General features: G+C 44.2%; 1 protein-coding gene across 1 annotated transcript in view; it reads left to right on the forward strand.

Annotated features, from left to right (window-relative positions):
• ZSWIM6 (zinc finger SWIM-type containing 6) overlaps positions 1 to 19,509 on the forward strand; it is a 141,456-nt gene that overhangs the window by 99,094 nt on the left and 22,853 nt on the right. The window contains exons 5-10 of the mRNA XM_053293032.1: positions 3,783 to 3,962; positions 6,519 to 6,695; positions 6,990 to 7,136; positions 15,330 to 15,476; positions 16,091 to 16,351; positions 18,950 to 19,085. Of these exons, the coding sequence (XP_053149007.1) occupies positions 3,783 to 3,962; positions 6,519 to 6,695; positions 6,990 to 7,136; positions 15,330 to 15,476; positions 16,091 to 16,351; positions 18,950 to 19,085 (1,048 nt within the window). The remainder of the gene's footprint in view (positions 1 to 3,782; positions 3,963 to 6,518; positions 6,696 to 6,989; positions 7,137 to 15,329; positions 15,477 to 16,090; positions 16,352 to 18,949; positions 19,086 to 19,509) is intronic.

The raw sequence follows: 19,509 nt of genomic DNA on the forward strand, positions 1-19,509 counted from the left end.
AGAAGGCAAAAATACGAACAGTGATTGACTGAAGATAGGTACAAAAAAATAGTCCGTCCCTAGTAAATAGGGACCGATGGAACATATGTAACATTTGACCTGAAAAATCACCTTCCATTCTCTTTGTGAACATCTTTTGCTCTCCTACCTTTTTGTGTGTCTCTGTGTTTAAACAGTCAGTCTGAAGTGGAGGCAGTAAGAGTGGATGAGAGCAAGAGCTGGAGGTGGGGCAGACTGTGTGTGTTGGGGTGGGTGATTAGACTACTCTTGTGTGTGTGGGTGGATGGTGCTTGCGAGAGTGAGGGCAGAACATGTACATGGATTGGGGGGGCATCTTGTTGTGCACCTAGGACAGCAAAATATCTTGTGTTGGCACAAACTACTGGCTTGTAAATCAACCCCCGTGATAACTATAAGTGGTGTTGGCCAGAGGCATAACTATAATAGGGCAAGGGGAGACAGTTGTCTGGGGGCCCACTGCCTTGGGGGGCCCCCCAGAGGCAAATCACATGACTGACCCCCTCAGCTGCTCACCCGCCCAGGCTTCCTTCAGTTGTATTCATCCTCTGAAATTGATGTGAATGTTAAGACCTGGAGCTACCAGAACAGCATGTCTTTCTCTAGTACCATTAAATGACTTTCATTGTCCACAATTTACAAAACCCTTTAAAAAATAATTTAGGATGATGTTCTGTTGTGGCACATAGGGGTGTATGTGTATGTATAAATATATATATGTATATGTATATACATGTTTATATATAAACATATATAGTTTATATATATATATATAAACTATGCTTTTTGTTACCACTATTCAGCCACATTTAAGATTTCTTTACTTCATGAGCTGAGCTGGGGGGTGGGGGGGCGGCATTTTAAAATCTTGTCTCTGGGCCCACTCCAACCTTGCTACACCCCTGGTGTTGGCATATAGTAATATCTCTTATTAGAAATGAAGCGAAACTTCATGGGATGTATAGGAAGTGAGCATTCATCTCCAAGGAGCAATTGCATGTGTACCACCTTAGTGGCTTAAGGGACTCTTCATACTGTGCTACAGAAGCATGCAGTTAATAGCACCTACTGTTAGTATAACTTAGCACTTTAATAACACTGCCGTGTATTTACTAGTTTAAAGACTGATGTAGAAGAAACTTCAGTCCGACTGATCTCTAATCTCATTCTTTTTACCTGATGGATGATAAACACTGGTGCCTAATCAGGCTTTGTAATGTCTGTGTTGGAACGAGAGGTCTGATACAGTGGAGCCACCTCTTATTCAGGTCAGGAGAATGATAGTGGAACTAGAACTGACAATACCTCACTAAGATGTGACAGTTTTAATATTCTTTCCCTTGTGTGAAATTAATACCAAATTGCAGTCGCAGCATGATGCGTCTTCCAATTATCTTCAGGGAAATATGAAATTTGCATATTGGTTTATGATGTGTGTTGCTGCTGCATGGAGAGAGTTTCATGGTGTAGAGAGGTGCACTGCTGTGGGCGGGGGGGGGGAGTTCTCGCTGTACGATATGTACTTCAGAGACCTGTGTTGCCAAATGTTAGCCTCAGTTAAAGTTCTGAGCTTTTGGTTTTGCTGTAATGGGTGCCTGGCTGGCTATTAAATTTGAGGATAGCTAATGAACATTTTATCTATTGAAGCAATCATCTAATTTCATTTCTTCAAGTAATAACCTACAAAAAGGTGCAGAGGGTTGTTCCAATGCAGGCGGCTGTCTTCGTCCAGTATTCATAGCTCTCTAGCTCAGCTACTGCAGGAGAATGCATAAGGGGGAGCAGGAAGCTGAACTTGGTTCCTGACAAATTCCCAGCAAGATCTAAGGCCAGCTTCCTCTCTTCTTCTCCCATGGAGGGAGGTAAGAGTCGCTTGGCAGGATCTGATCTCAGCCACCACTTTCCCTTATTTGAGAAATCTGAAGTGGCTTTGTGGCTGAGCACATCTGGGCGGGGAGAGCCACAGGAGCACATGGTGTGCTCTACCCTACTCCCTTGAGGTGGTCACTAGCTTCCTGGCAGCGGAAGAAAAATCTTTCTAGTTGCCGGTACTGAATCTTGAAACTAGTAGAGTGCAGTGTTGTAGCGAGACATTTTAGAAAAACAGCCTACTACTCTGGGCACACCATGGCTCTTTTGAGTGGCCACTCTAAATGCATTAGAGTTGCATTTTCCTGAACCTCTCTGTTCACTCATGTCAAAAGAGTCAGCAGTTCCCAGCTTTACATCACACAGACGTATTCAAAACCTTATGTAACCATGAGGGGTACTTAAACAATTTGGGTGTGTTTAATGAGCCATGTCCTGGAGCAAGGTCTTCCAAGACACTGAGATAATGGCGGTGCCTCTGCTGTGTGGACCAACTTGTAAGCAGCAGGCTGTGTGTGTGTGTGTGTGTGTGTGTGTGTGTGTGTGTGTGTGTGTGTGTGTGTGTAAAAGGATATACATATAAGGATGTTAGAAGTTAGTGACTTGTCTTATTCTGTTCAAACTGTCGCTTAAGATCAAACCCTCAAATTGTCAAGGACACACTGCTTTTGGACCTGAATTGCTTCTGGGAATCAACATAATATGGCAGCCCTTGCTGCAGATTCACATTTGCATTCTTTGTTAGTCACATTTGGCTGCTGCGTCTCCTTCTCTGAAAGGCTGTCATTCATTTTTAGCAGATTCTGCAGGTCTCTGAAGTGTGTAAAAACTCTTCTTTGATGAACAAATGAAGTGTTGCTAAATAGTACTTGTAGATGTCTTCACTGTGCTTGTCAAGAGTTTGCAGCAGCAATAAGACAGCTGATTTTAAAAGCAATATCTTTATATTTAAAAATGTTGCGGCAGTTCCTGATTTATTCATGCCTCTCCTGGCATGCAGTGTCAGGGATGTAGTTCCTGCTTTGGTTCAGAGTTAAATGTCAGCAGAAATTAGATCTGTAAATCTTGACAAAGAGATGGTTTATCTGGTGCATAATTGCAGGAATAATTACAAACCATATTTCTAGTCTTGAACAGAAAAAGGCAAGCATTACTGCAGAAAATCTAATGTGAGAATTCTCTTGCCATGTCATACTGAAGACTGACCAAACTTATGCATGCTAAAATACTTCTGTCTTGTAGAACAGGGGTAGGCAATCCTGGTTATTAAGATTTTGTTGAACTAAAACTCGCATCATCGCAAGCCACAAAAATTGGTTGGGGATGATGGGAGTTGTAGTTAAACAGTTGGAGAGCCAAGGTTGCCTACCCATGCTGTAAAGCAAAGATCAAGATGGATGATGGCTTCTGATTTGTTTTAAGCTCATTCTTATATCTCTATAGGCTGGAGGTTTGGGGTTGTCTAACACTTCTGGAAGGTTGTTATATACACATTTAATGTTCAGTGAGTCATTTAATTCATTCTTCAGTTGACTTGTGATGCTTTTGAGGTCTCCCAAGTGCAACAGTCCCCAGAGTGGTCATTGTTTTGGCAAACATTTTAGTGTTCTTGGAACTTGCACAAAAGTTGTTTCAGGTTCTTTGCAGATACAGATCAACATCTTATGGCTGCGAGTTTCCTCATAATTATTATTAGGCAATGTTTTCTTTCGAAATGAATTTTCTTAACAGCTTTCAAGAGAGTAAGACTATATTTGTGCATGCACTGCTGCAACATAGCCTTATCATGAAGGTGGCAGCTTGAATAATGTGGTTTTGTAGTGTAACACTGATACCCATTTAAAGATTCTCAAGCACTATAACATCACTTTGGGTTTTGTGTGTCCCCTTAATAGGTGCTCTTTGGATGTGCATAGTCTTAAATCCCCACTGCAAGGTGGAGCAAAAGGCCAGTTGGCTGAAACAGCTGAAAAAATGGAACAGTGTTGATGTTTGTCCCTGGGAAGATGGAAACCATGGAAATGACCTGCCCAGTCTAACCAATGCTTTGCCTCAGGGTGCAAATGCGATCCAAGGTGAGCCTCCTCTAATTTAGTCACTGTGACACCAAATATATATTGGCTGTTCCACCAGTACCACTTATTTCCTGTTATCTTTGCAAGAAGTGTAATCTTCCAGATATTTCATATTCAAGGTGCAATAATGGGGCTGTTTTTAATCTTCGTCAAAATATGCTTAATTTTCAAGCTGCACACATTTCACTGATCCCAGGCTTAGCCACTGAAAGCATGTCAAACTATTATTCTTGGGAAATGTGAGGTGTAACATATTTGGTCCTCTGCCAGCTAGTTTGTTCACTTTGTCACAGCATAAAATCCAAACTCCTACTTTTGGTCTCTTCTGTAGAGTCCTCTGCTATGTAAATACGTACTAAGGGATTGTATTGCAGCTATTAAAGTTTTGCTTATTGGTTGATCACTTGGATCTGTTCTCCACTGCCGTGTAAGGTGGAAGAATTTCTTCCTGGCTTTGGGAGAGTTGAAGGAAAATTTACTCAGTTTTCTGAGAGGGATTATGTTGTTGTCTGCTACACTCCTCACAGCTGACATAAGTAGGAGCTGCATGGACCAAGACTGGCAGTGGTGGCGTACTGGTAGAAGAAGCTTCCAAGTCTATGCATTAATTACTCTTTTCAAAGTCGCTTTGTAAAACTTTTTTGTTTTGTAATACTGTTTGACAGTGACATGTTTCAATGTGGAGTCCCTACAGAACATACAAGGTTAGCCAGGCTAGTCTCCACTCTGTGAGGGCTATGTGGGCGCCCCTTTGCCCCAGCAACATACTGGCCTCTTGGGAGTGGGGTGGACTCCCCACTTTGCTTGCCCATTCTCCCTTGTTCCATTCATTTAATGTTGGCTGGAAATGGACAGGCACAGCCAGGAGGAGTGAGCAAGCAAGGCAGAGGTAGGTTGCTTCCTCATCTTCCTGGTCTCATTTGCTTGGCTTAGGCAGGTTATGGGCAGATGTAACCCGGAGGAGGAGGGAGAAACCTGCCCGCACCTTGTGTGCACTAGAGGTATGTACAAAACGGGCTGGCCTGGTTCAGTTCAAGTCCGAACCAGACCTGAACAGAACCTGGCCAGTTTTGTTTTGCCCCCCCATGGTGGTTCGAGGTTTTTTAAAATTTAGTACTTACCCCCTCCTGGGAGCTTCTCTGAAGACACACATGGGGGGCGCGGGTAGGTGTCCATGGAAGTTCTCCTTCCCCCCACTGGCCTTTGTGGCAAAAAATGCACGGTTTGGATGTTCTTCGTCCCTTTCCAGGCCTTCCTCACGGTAACCATTCTGCCACGCATGTGCAATGGGCCTCTGCATGGCCTGGGTCATGACACAGCCATGCAGGGGCCCATTGAGCATGTGCAGTTGCCTCCAAAATGGCTGCTGTGACAAGGGAAAGGCCCAGAAAGGACCAATGAACTCCTGAACCGGGTGACATTTGCCACAAGGAAAGCTGGCGGAACCTCTGTGGATCCCCCGAGGCTTCAGAGAAGCCCCCCAGAGGGGGTAAAGTGTTTTGTGTGTGTTTTTAAATTGACTCACGAACACACACACCCCAAATGGCCATGCTTGGCGGGGGGGGGGTGTAGGTCCAGGGTTGGTTCAGTTTGCCCCCGTTCGAACTGAACCAGTTCAACATCAAACTCATTCGTGCATCCCTAGTGTGCACATTCTTCCTTGTCTCATCTGTCCGTCACTTGAGTTAGGCACCACAAGTTTCCAGGTACCATGTCAAGCTGGTGCCTGGGAATTATCAAGCCCTGGTGTATGCAAACATAATTTCCACTCTTATCTTTAGTTTATTTTTAAATTCATTTTTATTCTTCCCTTCCTCCAAGGAGCTGATCTTGTGGTAGCAAGCATGACTTATCCCCTTAACAAAGCAGGGTCTGCCCTGGTTGCATATGCATGGGAGACTAGATGTGTGAGCACTGTAAGACATTCCCTTTAAGGGATAGAGCTGCTCTGGGAAGAGCAGACGGTTCCAAGTTCCCTCTCTGGCTTCTCCAAGATAGGGCTGAGAAAGATTCCTGTCTGCAACCTTGGAGAAGCCACTGCCAGTCTGTGTAGACAATACTGAGCTAGATGGACCTATGGTCTGATTATATGGCAGCTTCCTATGTTCCTGCCTCTTATCCTTACAACAATCCTATTACATGGGTTAGGGTGAAAGAGAGAACTGGCCCAAGATCACCCAGTGAATTTCAAGGCTGAGCAGGACTTTGTATCTGCTCATAGGTTATACCACACACTCTTAAATATGTAAGCTTAAACCTGTATGAAATGTTGACCCCCAGTTACAGAATTTTTGGCACTTCTGAAATGCCCCTATACTGCTCTGAATATTCAGCATACATTGATATAGGTGCATCGTTAGGGCCAGATGAGTTTTGGACATTAAACTTGTAGGCAATATTTTAATTAGCATTAATTTAAACAGAACTTGGTGTGTTTTTATGAAGTCAACAGATTATGGTGTAATTAGGGGGAGGAGACAGTAAAGTAGAGGACATGATGTCTTGCCATATGAAGGGCTGCAGACTGAAGCTCTCTTGAACTTGTGGGCCTGACAGATTCATCAAACAGGTCTCACCGGACAGTGTTCACTCGAGCCATTGAGGCATGCGATCTCCACTGGCAGGACAGCCACTTGCAGCACATTATCAGCAGTGACCTGTACACCAACTACTGTTACCATGATGATGCTGAAAACTCGCTCTTTGACTCTCATGGGTGGCCCCTCTGGCATGGTAAGTGGCTCAACCAGAAAGACATTTCCATGACTCGGTGCTTTGTTCTGTTTCTATGGCACTCTTTCTGGGGGTGGAGGAAGATGAATGAATGGCCTGGCACTAGCAACAGAGCTTCCCTTCAAATGGCCTTTAAAAAAGAAAAAAGGAAGAAAAGAAAAGTCTTGTGTTCATGTTCATGGATTTAAAACAAGTCCCGTGTTCACAAAACGCTTTGAGAAGGTCTGCCGAGATGGGGTTACTGCAGACATAGATGCACTTCTCAATAACCGTTTCCCCTTTTCTCTCGGTTAGAACATGTGCCTACAGCCTGTGCGAGGGTAGACGCATTAAGGTCTCATGGCTATCCAAGAGAAGCTTTGCGGCTAGCAATAGCAATTGTTAACACTCTAAGGAGGCAGCAGCAGAAACAGCTGGAAATGTTCCGGTTTCAGAAGAAAGGTAAGTGTGGGGTGAGTGGAGGGAAAAGGATTTGACAGGGTGACAATACAACTGGCATGGTGCCAGGTTATAAGGAAATGCCTCTTGAGATGAAAATGCTGCAGGTGACTCACTTCGGGAGTGACTGTGTACAGCTGGCAATGAGAGAGGGGTTGACTGCCAAGCACTATATGGGGCTAGGATAGTTAGTTAATAATCTTAATGAGGGCCATAATGTTCATTCAGAACTTCAGAGTTCTGACTTGGCATTCTATTTTTTTTAATTTAAAAAACGTAAATTCAAAGCTGGGCATGTTGAAGGAAAATAATAATCCTAAGACACACAACTTAGTGGTCTGGGTGTAAAATAATTTGAAGAAATACCTTGTTTCACATTCAGCATTAGGTCCTCTCGAAAGATTGTTTTTTAGATGCACCATTAAGATTAAGTATCTACCTACAAATATAAAGAATGACTGTGAGGAACAGGTGTTTGAGATCACATGCAAGGAACTGGTTTCCTATAACAAGTTTTTGCTTGTTATCAACCTTTTTGGTATGCCTCTCCTTATTTTTTGTAGGTAAGAGAACATACCAGTGTCCCTAAATGGGGAAAAATAGTCTCTTATCTTCTCCCTCAAGGAACATGTGTGACCATGGCCTCCATTTGTACATTCCTATACCAGGGTTGGTTTGTTTCAGGTGCAGATGATTTTAGGATGAATTGAAATAATGCTGCTGTTGAAAGGGAGCTAATAGTGTTGACTGATAAAACAGTGCCTCAAATGTCTTTGTACATAATAAAGGTTTTTGAGCTCCTCTTGTGGATTTGTACCTTGAAGACTTCTCAGTAAGATTTTCTTCACAGAATGTGAACACACTTTTGCGTGATGGATTAAATTAATAGTACTGGAGTAGCTGATGTTATATTGTAGAAGGCTTGTTAACTACAAATGGAAACATTGTCCACAGGATAACTTGTAGAATTTGAGTGAATGTGATGTCATCTCTCATCTTTGTTCATGATTTCTTGCCTTTTTCTGAAATAATGATTTGACTTCAAACCTAGGTGATTATAACTAATTAAATAACTAATTGAATATTGGCAAAGAGCCAAAAAATACTCTAGGCCTATGACACAAGCAGTAAGATTTGGCATGATTCCATTTAGATAGTAACCTTGCTTGTTCTTTAAACATCTCTCTCTCAATTTCACTTCCAAAAATTGGTGTTTGGTTTACACAAAACCAGTGGAGAGATGTGTGTATTTTGTGTAGAATTACAGCATCAAATTTATTTCCTTGGGACATTGCACCCATATGAAAGGAATTTTTGGCATCTTTTGCTGCTTATATATTTGTTCCTCAATCATTTGTCATCTGTGATGAGTAAGACACAGCACCCATAAGTATGGCTGGCTTCATGGCTGGTTTGTCGATTCCATGCAAGAGATTCTCAGGAGCTGCCTGCCTTGAGGAGTCCTATGGAGGCCCCCATCCATTATTCAATTCATGTTGCTGCTACTTCTGCTTTTTCCACAGCCTGAGGAGCTCATCCTCCATTGTATGGGTTGTGCACTGAACATGCTCCGAAGACAGGACAAAAATGGAACTGTAGGCATGGCTAGCTACCTGCCTGGAAGACGGCAAACCCCAGTTCTGGTACTGTCTTGCTCCGACTAACAGGGCTGTGAAGAATCTCCTGCAGTCCTTCGCATTAGTTCATGTATTTTTGTGGCTAGCTTAGCATTTTCTTTCTCCTCCTTCCTCTCCCTTAGCATTGTGTCCCAGGGTGGGAAGGAAGTATTATTATTTCTTCTAAATTTATCTAAATTCTCCTTTTATTTCATTTGGTCTCATTGGCTTATACTTTCATTTCCCGCTGCCATTATGCAGCATTCACATGCTGGAGTCCCCCTAGAGGGCTCCCTCTCAGAGGGTCCATTATTGGAGGCTATAGGATGGCCTCATGAAGAAGAGTCCCATTCAGGGACAACTCAACCCTGCTCTGCCTTCCCTAGCCGGGAGTGCATTGCACACAATCCCCTGGCTGCCCACAGTGACACTGTGGAGGCCTCTAGGAAGACTCTTTAAAAGGATAAAAAGAAGTCAAGGCATTTGGAGGAAAGCAATCAAGGCAGAAAGCACAAGAAACGCCCTGCACCCTCATTGGCTGTTCAGCTAAGCGAGTGGCTGCTTCTCCAAGCGGTTTGTGAAGAGAGCGTTCCACACTGCTTGCCACCTATGGAGGAAACACTGGCGCTCCTGCTTGAGTCTGGGCCCCCATTCTTGCCCTCTGAGTAGGCAGCAGCTGAAAATATTCAGCAGGCTCGTATCAAGCGCCCACCACCCAAACAGCCAGTGAAAATGCCCTCACAAGCCCTCTGAAAATCTAAAGCTCCCTGTGCGGCCAGAGCAGCCCTTGGAGGAGCCCATTGAGCTGCCACCATGAGCACCAGACCTACTGTGCAACCCTCTCTTTCCTCTTCCCCTGATTCCAGGCATGCTATTCCTCCAAGCAAGTGGGGATGTTTCCAGCTGCGCCTCAGATCTATAAAAAGAGACCCAGGGCTCTCTTCCTCTTCTTTGGATGAGCCTCCTCAGCCCAAACGCCCAGTTCCTCCCCCCCCCCCCCCGTTAACCCTCTTCCAAAGCCTTCCAAGCCAGCCCTTCTCATTGGAACCCTGGCTCCTGCTCTGGGTATTACTCACACAGCCATTACTGTTTCTGACCATGATCCTCTTACTGACCAGGGGAATGACTCTTTCTGTTAAAGAAGGGGAGTTTTCAAATGAGGGAGCGCCTGCTATCATTCCAGCTTCCACACACCTCTTAGTTTCTGCTGACTTTGAGGTCATGCTTTCTAAGGCTAGACACGCTGTCAATGATATTGCTCCCATGGATGCGCCTTCTGTGGTGGCTTCTTCTCTTGATCAAAATGTTTTCCTCTCTAACTCTGCCAATCTAGCTACTTTTTACCCTTTCCGCCACTTTTTCAAGATGTTACATTAGCAGAATGGGCTTTGCCCACTCCCACTAAACCCATTGGGATTTTACCTAAGAAGCATTACTACCTGCCCCAGAACATAGCTTCTCTTATTGCTGTTCCCACAGTAGATTTGCCTGTTGCACAGTTAGTATCTGCCTCAGTTGTGGCTAAAGATGGGGATGAGCAACTCAAAACCCCTGATGACCGCAAATGCGACCTTCTTTTATGTAAATCCCATAGAGTTGCTGCTAATGTCATCAAAGCAGCATCTACTAATTCATTTTTTGCCAGAACGTCTATCCTTTGGATCAAATAGCTAATTTTCCTAGTACCCCCAGACAATCCCAAATTACAATAGGGGACTGTAATTCCCTATTACCAATGTATTGGTAATAAATTGGCTAAAGCCTCAGCCCTTATGGCAGAGTCCAGTCTGGACTGCATCCAACATGCAGCCAGGGCTGTGGCCTCGGGGGTAGCAGCGTGAAGGTCTCTATGGCTGAAACACTGGAATATGGATTCTAGGTCCAGAATTAACTTGTCTGCCACACCCTTCAAGGATGCACACCTTTTGCTGGAGGCCCTTGACCCAATCTTTGTTGAAACAAAGGATAAAAAGAAGGTGCTTCCATCCTCACGCAAGGATTTTTGTAAACCCTTTCATTTTTTACAGCAAGTCATTGCACCCATACAGGAACTTCTCCAGACAGCAATCTGCCCCTGCCAGAGACAGTCGTGGTGCTGTCTACAGACTGGCCTGGCAAAACCAGTGGCAACACCATGGAGGCGGCAATTTCAGGGGACAATCTTCCCGCTCTCTCCCCCCACAACCAGTCTGCACGGAAACAATGACTCCTTACTGGTAGGGGTCAGGCTTCTCCACTTCTACCACCACCTGGGACCGCTGGGTGTTGTCAGCCATCGCCCATGGCTGTGCCTTGGATTTCATCTCCCTCTCCCCTCCAGTTCATCTCTTAATGTCTCCCAGATCCAAGGATTCGGCCAAACACCTGGGGATGAAGCCGGTCATCCTTCGTCTGATACAGTTCCAGGCCATCAAACCAATGCCATCGATCAAGTTATGGCAAGGCGTTTATTCTCTCTTTTTCTTAGTGCCAAAGAAGGATGGATCCTGGAGAACTGTTCTAGATCTCAAATGCTTCAACCACTTCATCCACAAATGGAAATTCTGTATCTTCGAACTATCAAGGAAGCCATTGCTCCCCAGGACTTCCTGGCATCCATTGACATAGCTGAGGCATACCTCTATATCCCGATTCTCCCAGACTCCCTCTGCTTCCTGAGAATCTGCTATGATGGCCTTCATTACCAGTACAGGGCCCTCCCCTTAAGCCACTCCTCAGCCCCAAGGGTTTTCATGAAAGTGGTGGCGGCTCTAGTGGCACACCTCAGTGAAATGGTTCATTTACCCATTTTTGGACAATCCTTTGATCAAAGCCCCATCCCTCCATCTAGCTCAGCAAGCAGTCCATTGTACACTTCAGTCTTGTTGAGTCACATGGTTTTCTGATAAACAAATTGAAAAGTCACTTAATTCCATCTCAGATGCTTTGACATCTGGTTGTGGTGTTCGATACTGCTCAAACAACTGTCTCCTTTCCAGTGGAATGGCACCAAAAACTAGAACTTCTAATCCTCCCTCTCCTACCCAGCATGTCAGTGGACTTGTCTCTCCTGGATCGATTTCTGGGGTCCATGATTGCATATATAGAATGCACACCTTGGGCCAGGTGGCACTCTTACCCCATCCAGTGGCTTCTCCTGTCCTTCCAGGAAGACATCATGGCTCTGAAGAAGGTTCACCTACCACTGTCCATCCAACAGTCTCTTCGGTGGTGCTTATCCTCAGCCGTCCCAGGGCCTTAACCAGAAAGTACCAGATCATGTAGTCCTCACCACAGATGCAAGTCTGCTGGGATTGCAAACTCAGTGCAACAACACAACATAAATTGGTTAGAGCTTCGCGCTGTCTGCATAGCCCTCATTCACTTTCTTCCCCATATCTGACTCACCAACATGCTGGTCCGAACAGACAACATCGCAACAAAGTCCCACATCAATCTCCAGGGTGGCACCAGGTCCCGGGCCCTCATATCATCCAACCGGATATTCCAATGGGTGGAGAGGCACCTCATGTCAACCTCGATAGAACACCTACAGGGAATTGGCAGCACACTGGCCGATTGGCTCAGCCTTCAAACGATAGACCTGGCAGAGTGGTCCCTCCACCTGGAGGTATTCTCCCAAATCATAAACTGTTTCGGGGAGCCAGTGATAGACCTGTTCGCGTTGACCCACAGCCACCTCCTTCCATGGTTCTTCTCCCACTTCTTCAAACCACAGGCAGAAGCAACAGATACCCTGACTGCCCCCTGGGCACCCGGCCTTCTGTATACTTTTCCAATGACAGTGATCATTGGCAAGCTCCTCAAAAGATTCCACAACATAGGGTTGGCACTTCTGCTCGTAGTCCCCTTTTGGCCCTGGAGACCTTGGTTCTCTGAGCTACAGACCCTGTCAGTCAGTCCCCTCTGGCGTCTTCCTCCCCACCTAGACCTTCTTGCCCAGGGGTTCACACAGAACTCCAGTGACTCTCCGTCTGGAAATTGAGCGCAGTGTCCTAGCCTGTGAGGTTTTTCCAAGACACCATTCTGGCCTCCAGGCATCGTCCTACAAATTGAATCTACCAGCCGTCATGGGCAACATTTTCAAGGTAAGTGTGTAGAAAACAGCTTAACGCTCTGCATGCCAGGATTCCTGAGGTGCTGGCGTTCCTACAGAAGGGTCTGGACATTGATCTCCATCTTAGCACCTTGAGACATCAAGTCTCAGCACTCTCTTCAGTTCTTCACCTGAATTAATGGAATGCCTCATTCTTACATCCCTACCTTTGCCGTTTCCTTTGGGGGCTACTAACTTGTTTCCTCCCACAATTAACAGATTCCCTTCCTGGAACCTGAATAAAGTACTCAATGCCTTCACTAAAGAACCGTTTGAACCATTGGTGGACATCTCTCTGAAGATTCTCTCCCTCAAAGTGCTGTTTTTGGTTGCCATAACTTCCACCTGTAGGGTCTCAGAACTTGGAATTCTTGCAATCCGTAAAGAACTTTATCTTTTTCAACCTGATGCCGCTATCTTCAAACCTGACCCTACCTTTGTGCCCAAGATTAACTCTGCTTTTCACTGCTTTCCCTCCTTTTGCCCATCCCCAGTTCACCCCAAAGAACATCTTTGGCATAATTGGATTTTCAACGTATACATCTACATCCAGAGGACTTGGGTGATTCACTGTTCAGACTCCCTTTTTGTCTCCTTCCAACAGTCTTCACTGGGTACCAAGGACTCTAAGAATACCCTCGCTAGCTGGATCAAGTCTTGTAACTCCTTAGCCTATGAAACCCTCAGCCTATCTGTATCAAGAGGCATCACGGCACATTCCACTCGCAGTGCTGCTACCTCTGCTGCCTTTTCTGCCAGTGCTCCCCTCACAAATCTGCAAGGCGGCTACATGGTCTTCTGTCACACGGTTTATCAAACACTACAAAATTTCCTCTTTTCACTCTGCTCAAGCTGCCCTGGGCAGAACTGTTATCCAACAACTAGTGTAACCCGCATCTCTCCCTCCCTCAATTTTCCTTTCTAGCTTGGATATGTCCCATACAATGGAGGATGAGCTCCTCAGGCTGTGGGGGAAAAGCACTGGCCTTACGGTGAAATATTCTTTTTCACAGCCAAGGAGCTCATCCGACCCAGCCAGCAATGCTCATTGCTGTCATTCCTACATGAATGGCCACTTAAGGTTCAAGGTGTTGCTCTTCTGGGAGGTGGATCAACTTCCAGGGTAACTAGCTTTGCAGGCTTTATATTTTCCTCTGCTGAACTCTGATGCCTTGTGTTTTTTCTGTCTTTCACTTGTTTTCTCTTTGTTGTATCCTGTATTATGAGTGCTACAGTCCCAGAACTGGGGTTTGGCGCCTTCTAGGCAGGAAGCTAGCCATGCCTACAGTTCAGTTTTGGTCCTGTCTTCAGAGCATGCTAAGTGCACAGCCCATACAATGGCAGATGAGCTCCTTGGCTGTGAAAAAAACCCCTTCATGGTAAGGCCAACGCTTCTATCTCCCTTCCCTCTGAAGCAAAATATAGGTACATTGTCCAGATACCTCTTCCATTGAGAAATGGGAGACTACCACAAAGGCCTCTGTAACCATGAAAGGGAAGCTTTTTTTAGTCTGTGCTGGCAGGGGCAAACCATGTATGATGGTCATACACTCCTTCAGATGTTTTTCCATGAGGAAATGGGAGATTTTCCTAGCAGCCTCCACTCATGTGCAAAATCTAGGGCAATCAGCGTTATCCAGTGGGAGGGGTTGCAAGCAGCTCCACAGAGAGCAGTAGCAGTCTTGGGCTCCTCCTTTCCCTGGTATTTCCAGCTGGCAATGGGCCTCCTGCTGATCTGTGGGCTTTGGCATGTGTCCCCATACCAGTTGCTGACTGTGGACCTGCCAGTAAGGAAGCTGTTACTTGTGCATTTTGCAAATAAAGCACACCTAGTTTCCAGGTTAGCTAGTTCTTTAAAAATTGTAGTGAAACATCTTGCAAGGTGTTTTCTTTCAGTTCCACAGATTAACTTAGTTAAATTAATGCTCCCTTGCTTCTCTCACTAAGGAAGTTAAAATAGACCTCTCTTCTGTGCATACCACAAGCATGCTTCCTGTTTATAAACGCGACAGCAATGACCCCAAAGAGAGTTTGGATAGCTTATTATCAAGGAGTCTGATGCAGTAGGACAGACGGGTTTATTCCAAAGCAGTTCACAATAGGCAATGAACAGTAGTTTTGAAGCATAAGGTAACAACTGACTTTGTGTTCCTCTGTTCAATCTGGTGGGGAGGCGAGGCACAAGATGGGGAACTATGAACTACATGGGGTTTTTCTCTGCTTGGCTGTGCTCAGTCAAGGTGGTTCTGCTGTTGACATTGCTACTTCTCCAAGAGGCCCAATATACTTTCACTGATTGAGATCTGGATTCGGATTCCACACAGTTCACTATTAACCACAGTTCACTGGTGATTAATAAGACACTCTGAGCCACTGTTTCCTTATCTGGAAATCCAGGACTCTAAACCAAAAATTGTGAGCAGCTTTTCATATAAAAGCACTGTATGATTTAAAACATGGTTTTAAATTTTTTTCCTAATGTAGAACTTCTCCACAAAGGAATAACCTCTATAACTAATCTGGAAGGCTGGGTTGGGCACCCATTGGACCCAATTGGCACCCTTTTCAGTAGCCTTATGGAAGCCTGCCGGGTGGATAATGAGAACTTCCATGTGTTCTCAGATTTCACAGGTAAAATCTAAACAGATTGATCAATATGTACAGTACTTATGAAAATATTTTCAAACATTTTGGGGGGTGGGTGGGGGCAGTTGTGTTGAATTCTAACTAGCTTTGGAACCATTGTTTACACCAAGTCATACTTGAACTAAAATGCTTCATGATTAAATATTCATTGAATGGGACTGTTGAAAATGGTTAATTGAGGTGAAGAAAACTGATCTTTTTGCCTACTGTACTGGGGTGTGTGTGTGTGAGAGAGAGAGAGAGAGAGAGAGAGAGAGAGAGAGAGAGAGAAAGAAACTCCAGCTTAATCTGACCCTACCATCAGAGCATGTGAATGCTGTTGGAAACATTGATGAACTTTTCAGTTGAGATTGCTACAGATTTTTTTTTACTCTGTCACTCGGCTCACAGTAAATACTGGCTAAAACCAGGGTCGTTATTTTTGTGGAACTTTGCTGGAAGCCTATAAACCACACAGAGATGAACGTTTGGGGCGGCATACAAATTTTAGAGAGGGGAGAGGGATATGGGAGGAGGGAAGAATAGGACAGGAGTTAAGTGTGAAACTACAGGTAAATTGTGTTAAGTGGTCCGATGTTTTTCTTTTGTAACCTTTCCAGAGAACATGGGCCCATGCAAATCTCTGGAGTACTATCATCTGCCTGCACATAAATTCTTAGAAGAAGGGGAATCTTACTTGACACTAGCTGTGGAAGTGGCATTGATAGGGCTGGGACAACAGCGAATAATGCCCGACGGCTTGTATGCACAAGAGAAAGTTTGTCGAAATGAGGAACAGCTAATTTCCAAGCTACAGGAAATCGAACTGGATGACACACTGGTGAAGATTTTCCAAAAGCAAGCAGTCTTCCTATTAGAAGGTAGTTGGCTGTTGATGCTAGCCTCTTCTTTTAACAGTTTCTGATAAAAGGACCAGGTACTCCTGTGAGAGTTGGTTTATCTGGTAATTATCAGGCTCTTAAGAATGGAATTTCTGTGTTAGATCTTCCAACGACCCCCACCCTCCAATCTGCTACAGTTAAATATTGCAGTGATGTAGAGATGGAAGATGCGATAGAAAATGTTTTTCCTAGTGTGCCGTAGCCAGTTCAGGCTAGCATGCCAGAGCACTGGATTTTAAGCTGCTTTAAGGGAGCTCATAATATATCACTTGTCATCACTTTATCCTTAAACATTAATAAATAGTGAGATTAGATTTGTTCCAAAGTTGTTCCGCTTAAGATCTCTTATGTAGGATTTTCACATGCATGTGTGTAATGATCTTAGTGGTGATCGAGGGCTGCATTATATGTTAGTGTGTTAGTGAACTTCAACATATGAAAGTAAATTTGGGACAGAGTTGGAAAATATATGTCTGGGTCTGAAATTTTGCAATGAAGAGATAAAATCAGCATTTTATCTTCACATCATGAGCAGACTGTAAATCATGAAAACTAAAGTAAAACTATTGTGCAATCATGTGTCTTTATTACGTTTGTAAAGGAAAATACATCCTTTATACGTGTGTGCGCACACCCCCATCCATAATTGATGCTGGCTTGTACGAGTTTTGCAGAGGCTATGCAGCTTATGCCAAAGATGCCGTAACGTTTGTTCTGGTAATTTCGTGCCTCCAGGCCTATGTTCATGATGATGGAGTTTGTATTTGGTGGTTTTATAATAAAACCTTATAGTAATTACTACTTCCACCAATTGTAATAACTGGCATGAAATGCCACAATTTTTTTTCTGTTAAAAGTAGTTATATTTGAAACCTCATTATTTACTAATAGTATGTCCAATCTGGCCTGCCCTTTAGTGGGGGGGGGAGCAAGATATTGATTTCCTGTTGGCATCAAAACAATGCTATTTATTTAGTATTAGAGGATCTTTAAAGAACAAGTACTTGGATTTTCTTTGGGGTAACTTGTTTCAGCAATGCTGAGTTCTGACGGGGGTTTTTGGGGTGGGGGGAGAAACTAGAGCCAGCGTGGTGTAGTGGCTAGAATGCTGGACTAGAACTGGGGAGGCCTGAGTTCAAATCCCCATTCAGCCATGATACTAGCTGGGTGACTCTGGGCCAGTCACTTCTCTCTCAGCCTAACCTACTTCACAGGGTTGTTGTGAGGAGAAACCTAAGTATGTAGTACACCGCTCTGGGCTCTTTGGAGGAAGAGCGGGATATAAAATGTAAAAATAAAATAAATAAATAAAATAAACTAGCTGCAGCTATCAGCTCTTTATATTTTCTATAGTCTAGAGCACAATAGAGAGTACATTTAGGGTAAACAGTTATCAAAACTTGTAATACTTTGGTGTTTTCCTAAAGCCTAGTTCTGATGCTGAGTGTCCTCTTTAAAACTGAATTCCCAGTTTCAATGTTTCAAGAACACTTGGTAGGGGGAGGGTTGTGGAAGCAGCAATGTACCATTAGTACTGTAACCAATAACTTGGTGGTGGGGCACATGCCCTTGCATGTGTAAGGTTTGTGGTTCAATTGCCTGGATCTCCAGAGGATGCAGAAGGTCCTGGGTTCAATGCCTAGCACCTTGATGTAAGGCTGAGAAATTCTGGTAACAGAGGTAGAAAAGGTTGTTGAGAACTTGGAAAATTGCTCCCAAGGCTAGAAACGCCTGTGGTGCTTCTTAGGAACACAGCAAGTTGTTCTGTAGCATTAGATTTAGACCCTTGGTCCGTCTAGGTCAGTATTTTCTACACTGACTGGCAGAGGCTCTCTACGTCAGGAGTGTTTCCCAGCCCCACCTTGAGATGCCAGAGATTGAACCCAGGACCTTTTGCATGCGAAGCAGCCTACCTAGCCCCAACACACACTCATCACTTCTCTCTCTGCTTTTGGCAACAAGCACACCCATGCTGCTGATGCTATATCCAAGGGCAATATTGAGTGATGCTTTAGACAGACTGGCTTGATGTGGCATGACTGGTATGCTTCCTGGACTGGGCTTTCTCCCCCTTGCCCTGAGCTTCTGTCACTTATATGGACATGGGCAATTTTCAGTAACATCTTGTACTTGGTTACATGTTAGCTTATAATGGAAGTAGCTTCCTTACCACTGTATGGGAAACAGTGCTTTTCGGTAATATGGCTGCTCCTATTGAAGATGCTTAAGATATGCAATAGAAAGTGGCTTGCTTCCAAATATTTCCCTAAACTATACACCCTGACAAAAGTTGCTGAAGCTCAGGGCTCTTTAAATCCTACAAGAAAAGCTATAGGCAGGCCATCTTACTCGCTTCAATAAGATATATTTATCACCACCATTTTCTTTTAGTACTGCACATTACTTAGAGGATCCCTCACCAGAGAGCTTATTTCTCTTCACTGTGAGTGCTTTTTTGCCAGGATTATTATAATATTTCTTGACAATTTTTGGTACTTTTGATTTTTATGTACAACAAAACTACAGCACTATTTATGAAGTTTTCTCTTTTTTCTTTTTCAACCTCTCCCCTCACAGCTGGACCCTATAGCGGTCTAGGTGAAATCATCCATCGAGAGAGCGTTCCAATGCACACATTTGCCAAGTATCTTTTCACCTCTCTCCTACCTCATGATGCTGAACTGGCATACAAAACTGCACTGAGAGCAATGCGGTATGTGTCTTTAAAACTCATTTAGAAAGTAAGAAATAACCTAATCAACAGTGAGCCCCTGGGATCCTTGGGGTCATCAAAGAAGGCCTTGCTCCAGACACCTGGTCTTTCAGAGGTAAAAAGGATGGTGAGAAGGAGTAAGGCTTTCTCAGTGGTGGCACCCTGTATTAAGGAACTTCTTCCCTTTCTAGAGAGGCTTCAAAGGAGGTAAGCTCCTTTTGACATCCAGAAGGCTAGCAAATACTTCCGTTTTTAGGAAGGCCTTGTAGAATAATCTTGGTGCTGAAAATACATACAATATTTGATTATCTGTATATTTTTAGTACGTTATGGAAGCTTATATTGATTTTAATTGCAAGTATTTATGGAGCTGTGTCTGATTTTTTTTGTGTGTGTGTGAGCATCTCCAGGAGTCTATTTTTGC

This window comes from Hemicordylus capensis, chromosome 2 (assembly GCF_027244095.1).
Source record: "Hemicordylus capensis ecotype Gifberg chromosome 2, rHemCap1.1.pri, whole genome shotgun sequence".
Lineage (NCBI taxonomy): Eukaryota > Metazoa > Chordata > Lepidosauria > Squamata > Cordylidae > Hemicordylus > Hemicordylus capensis.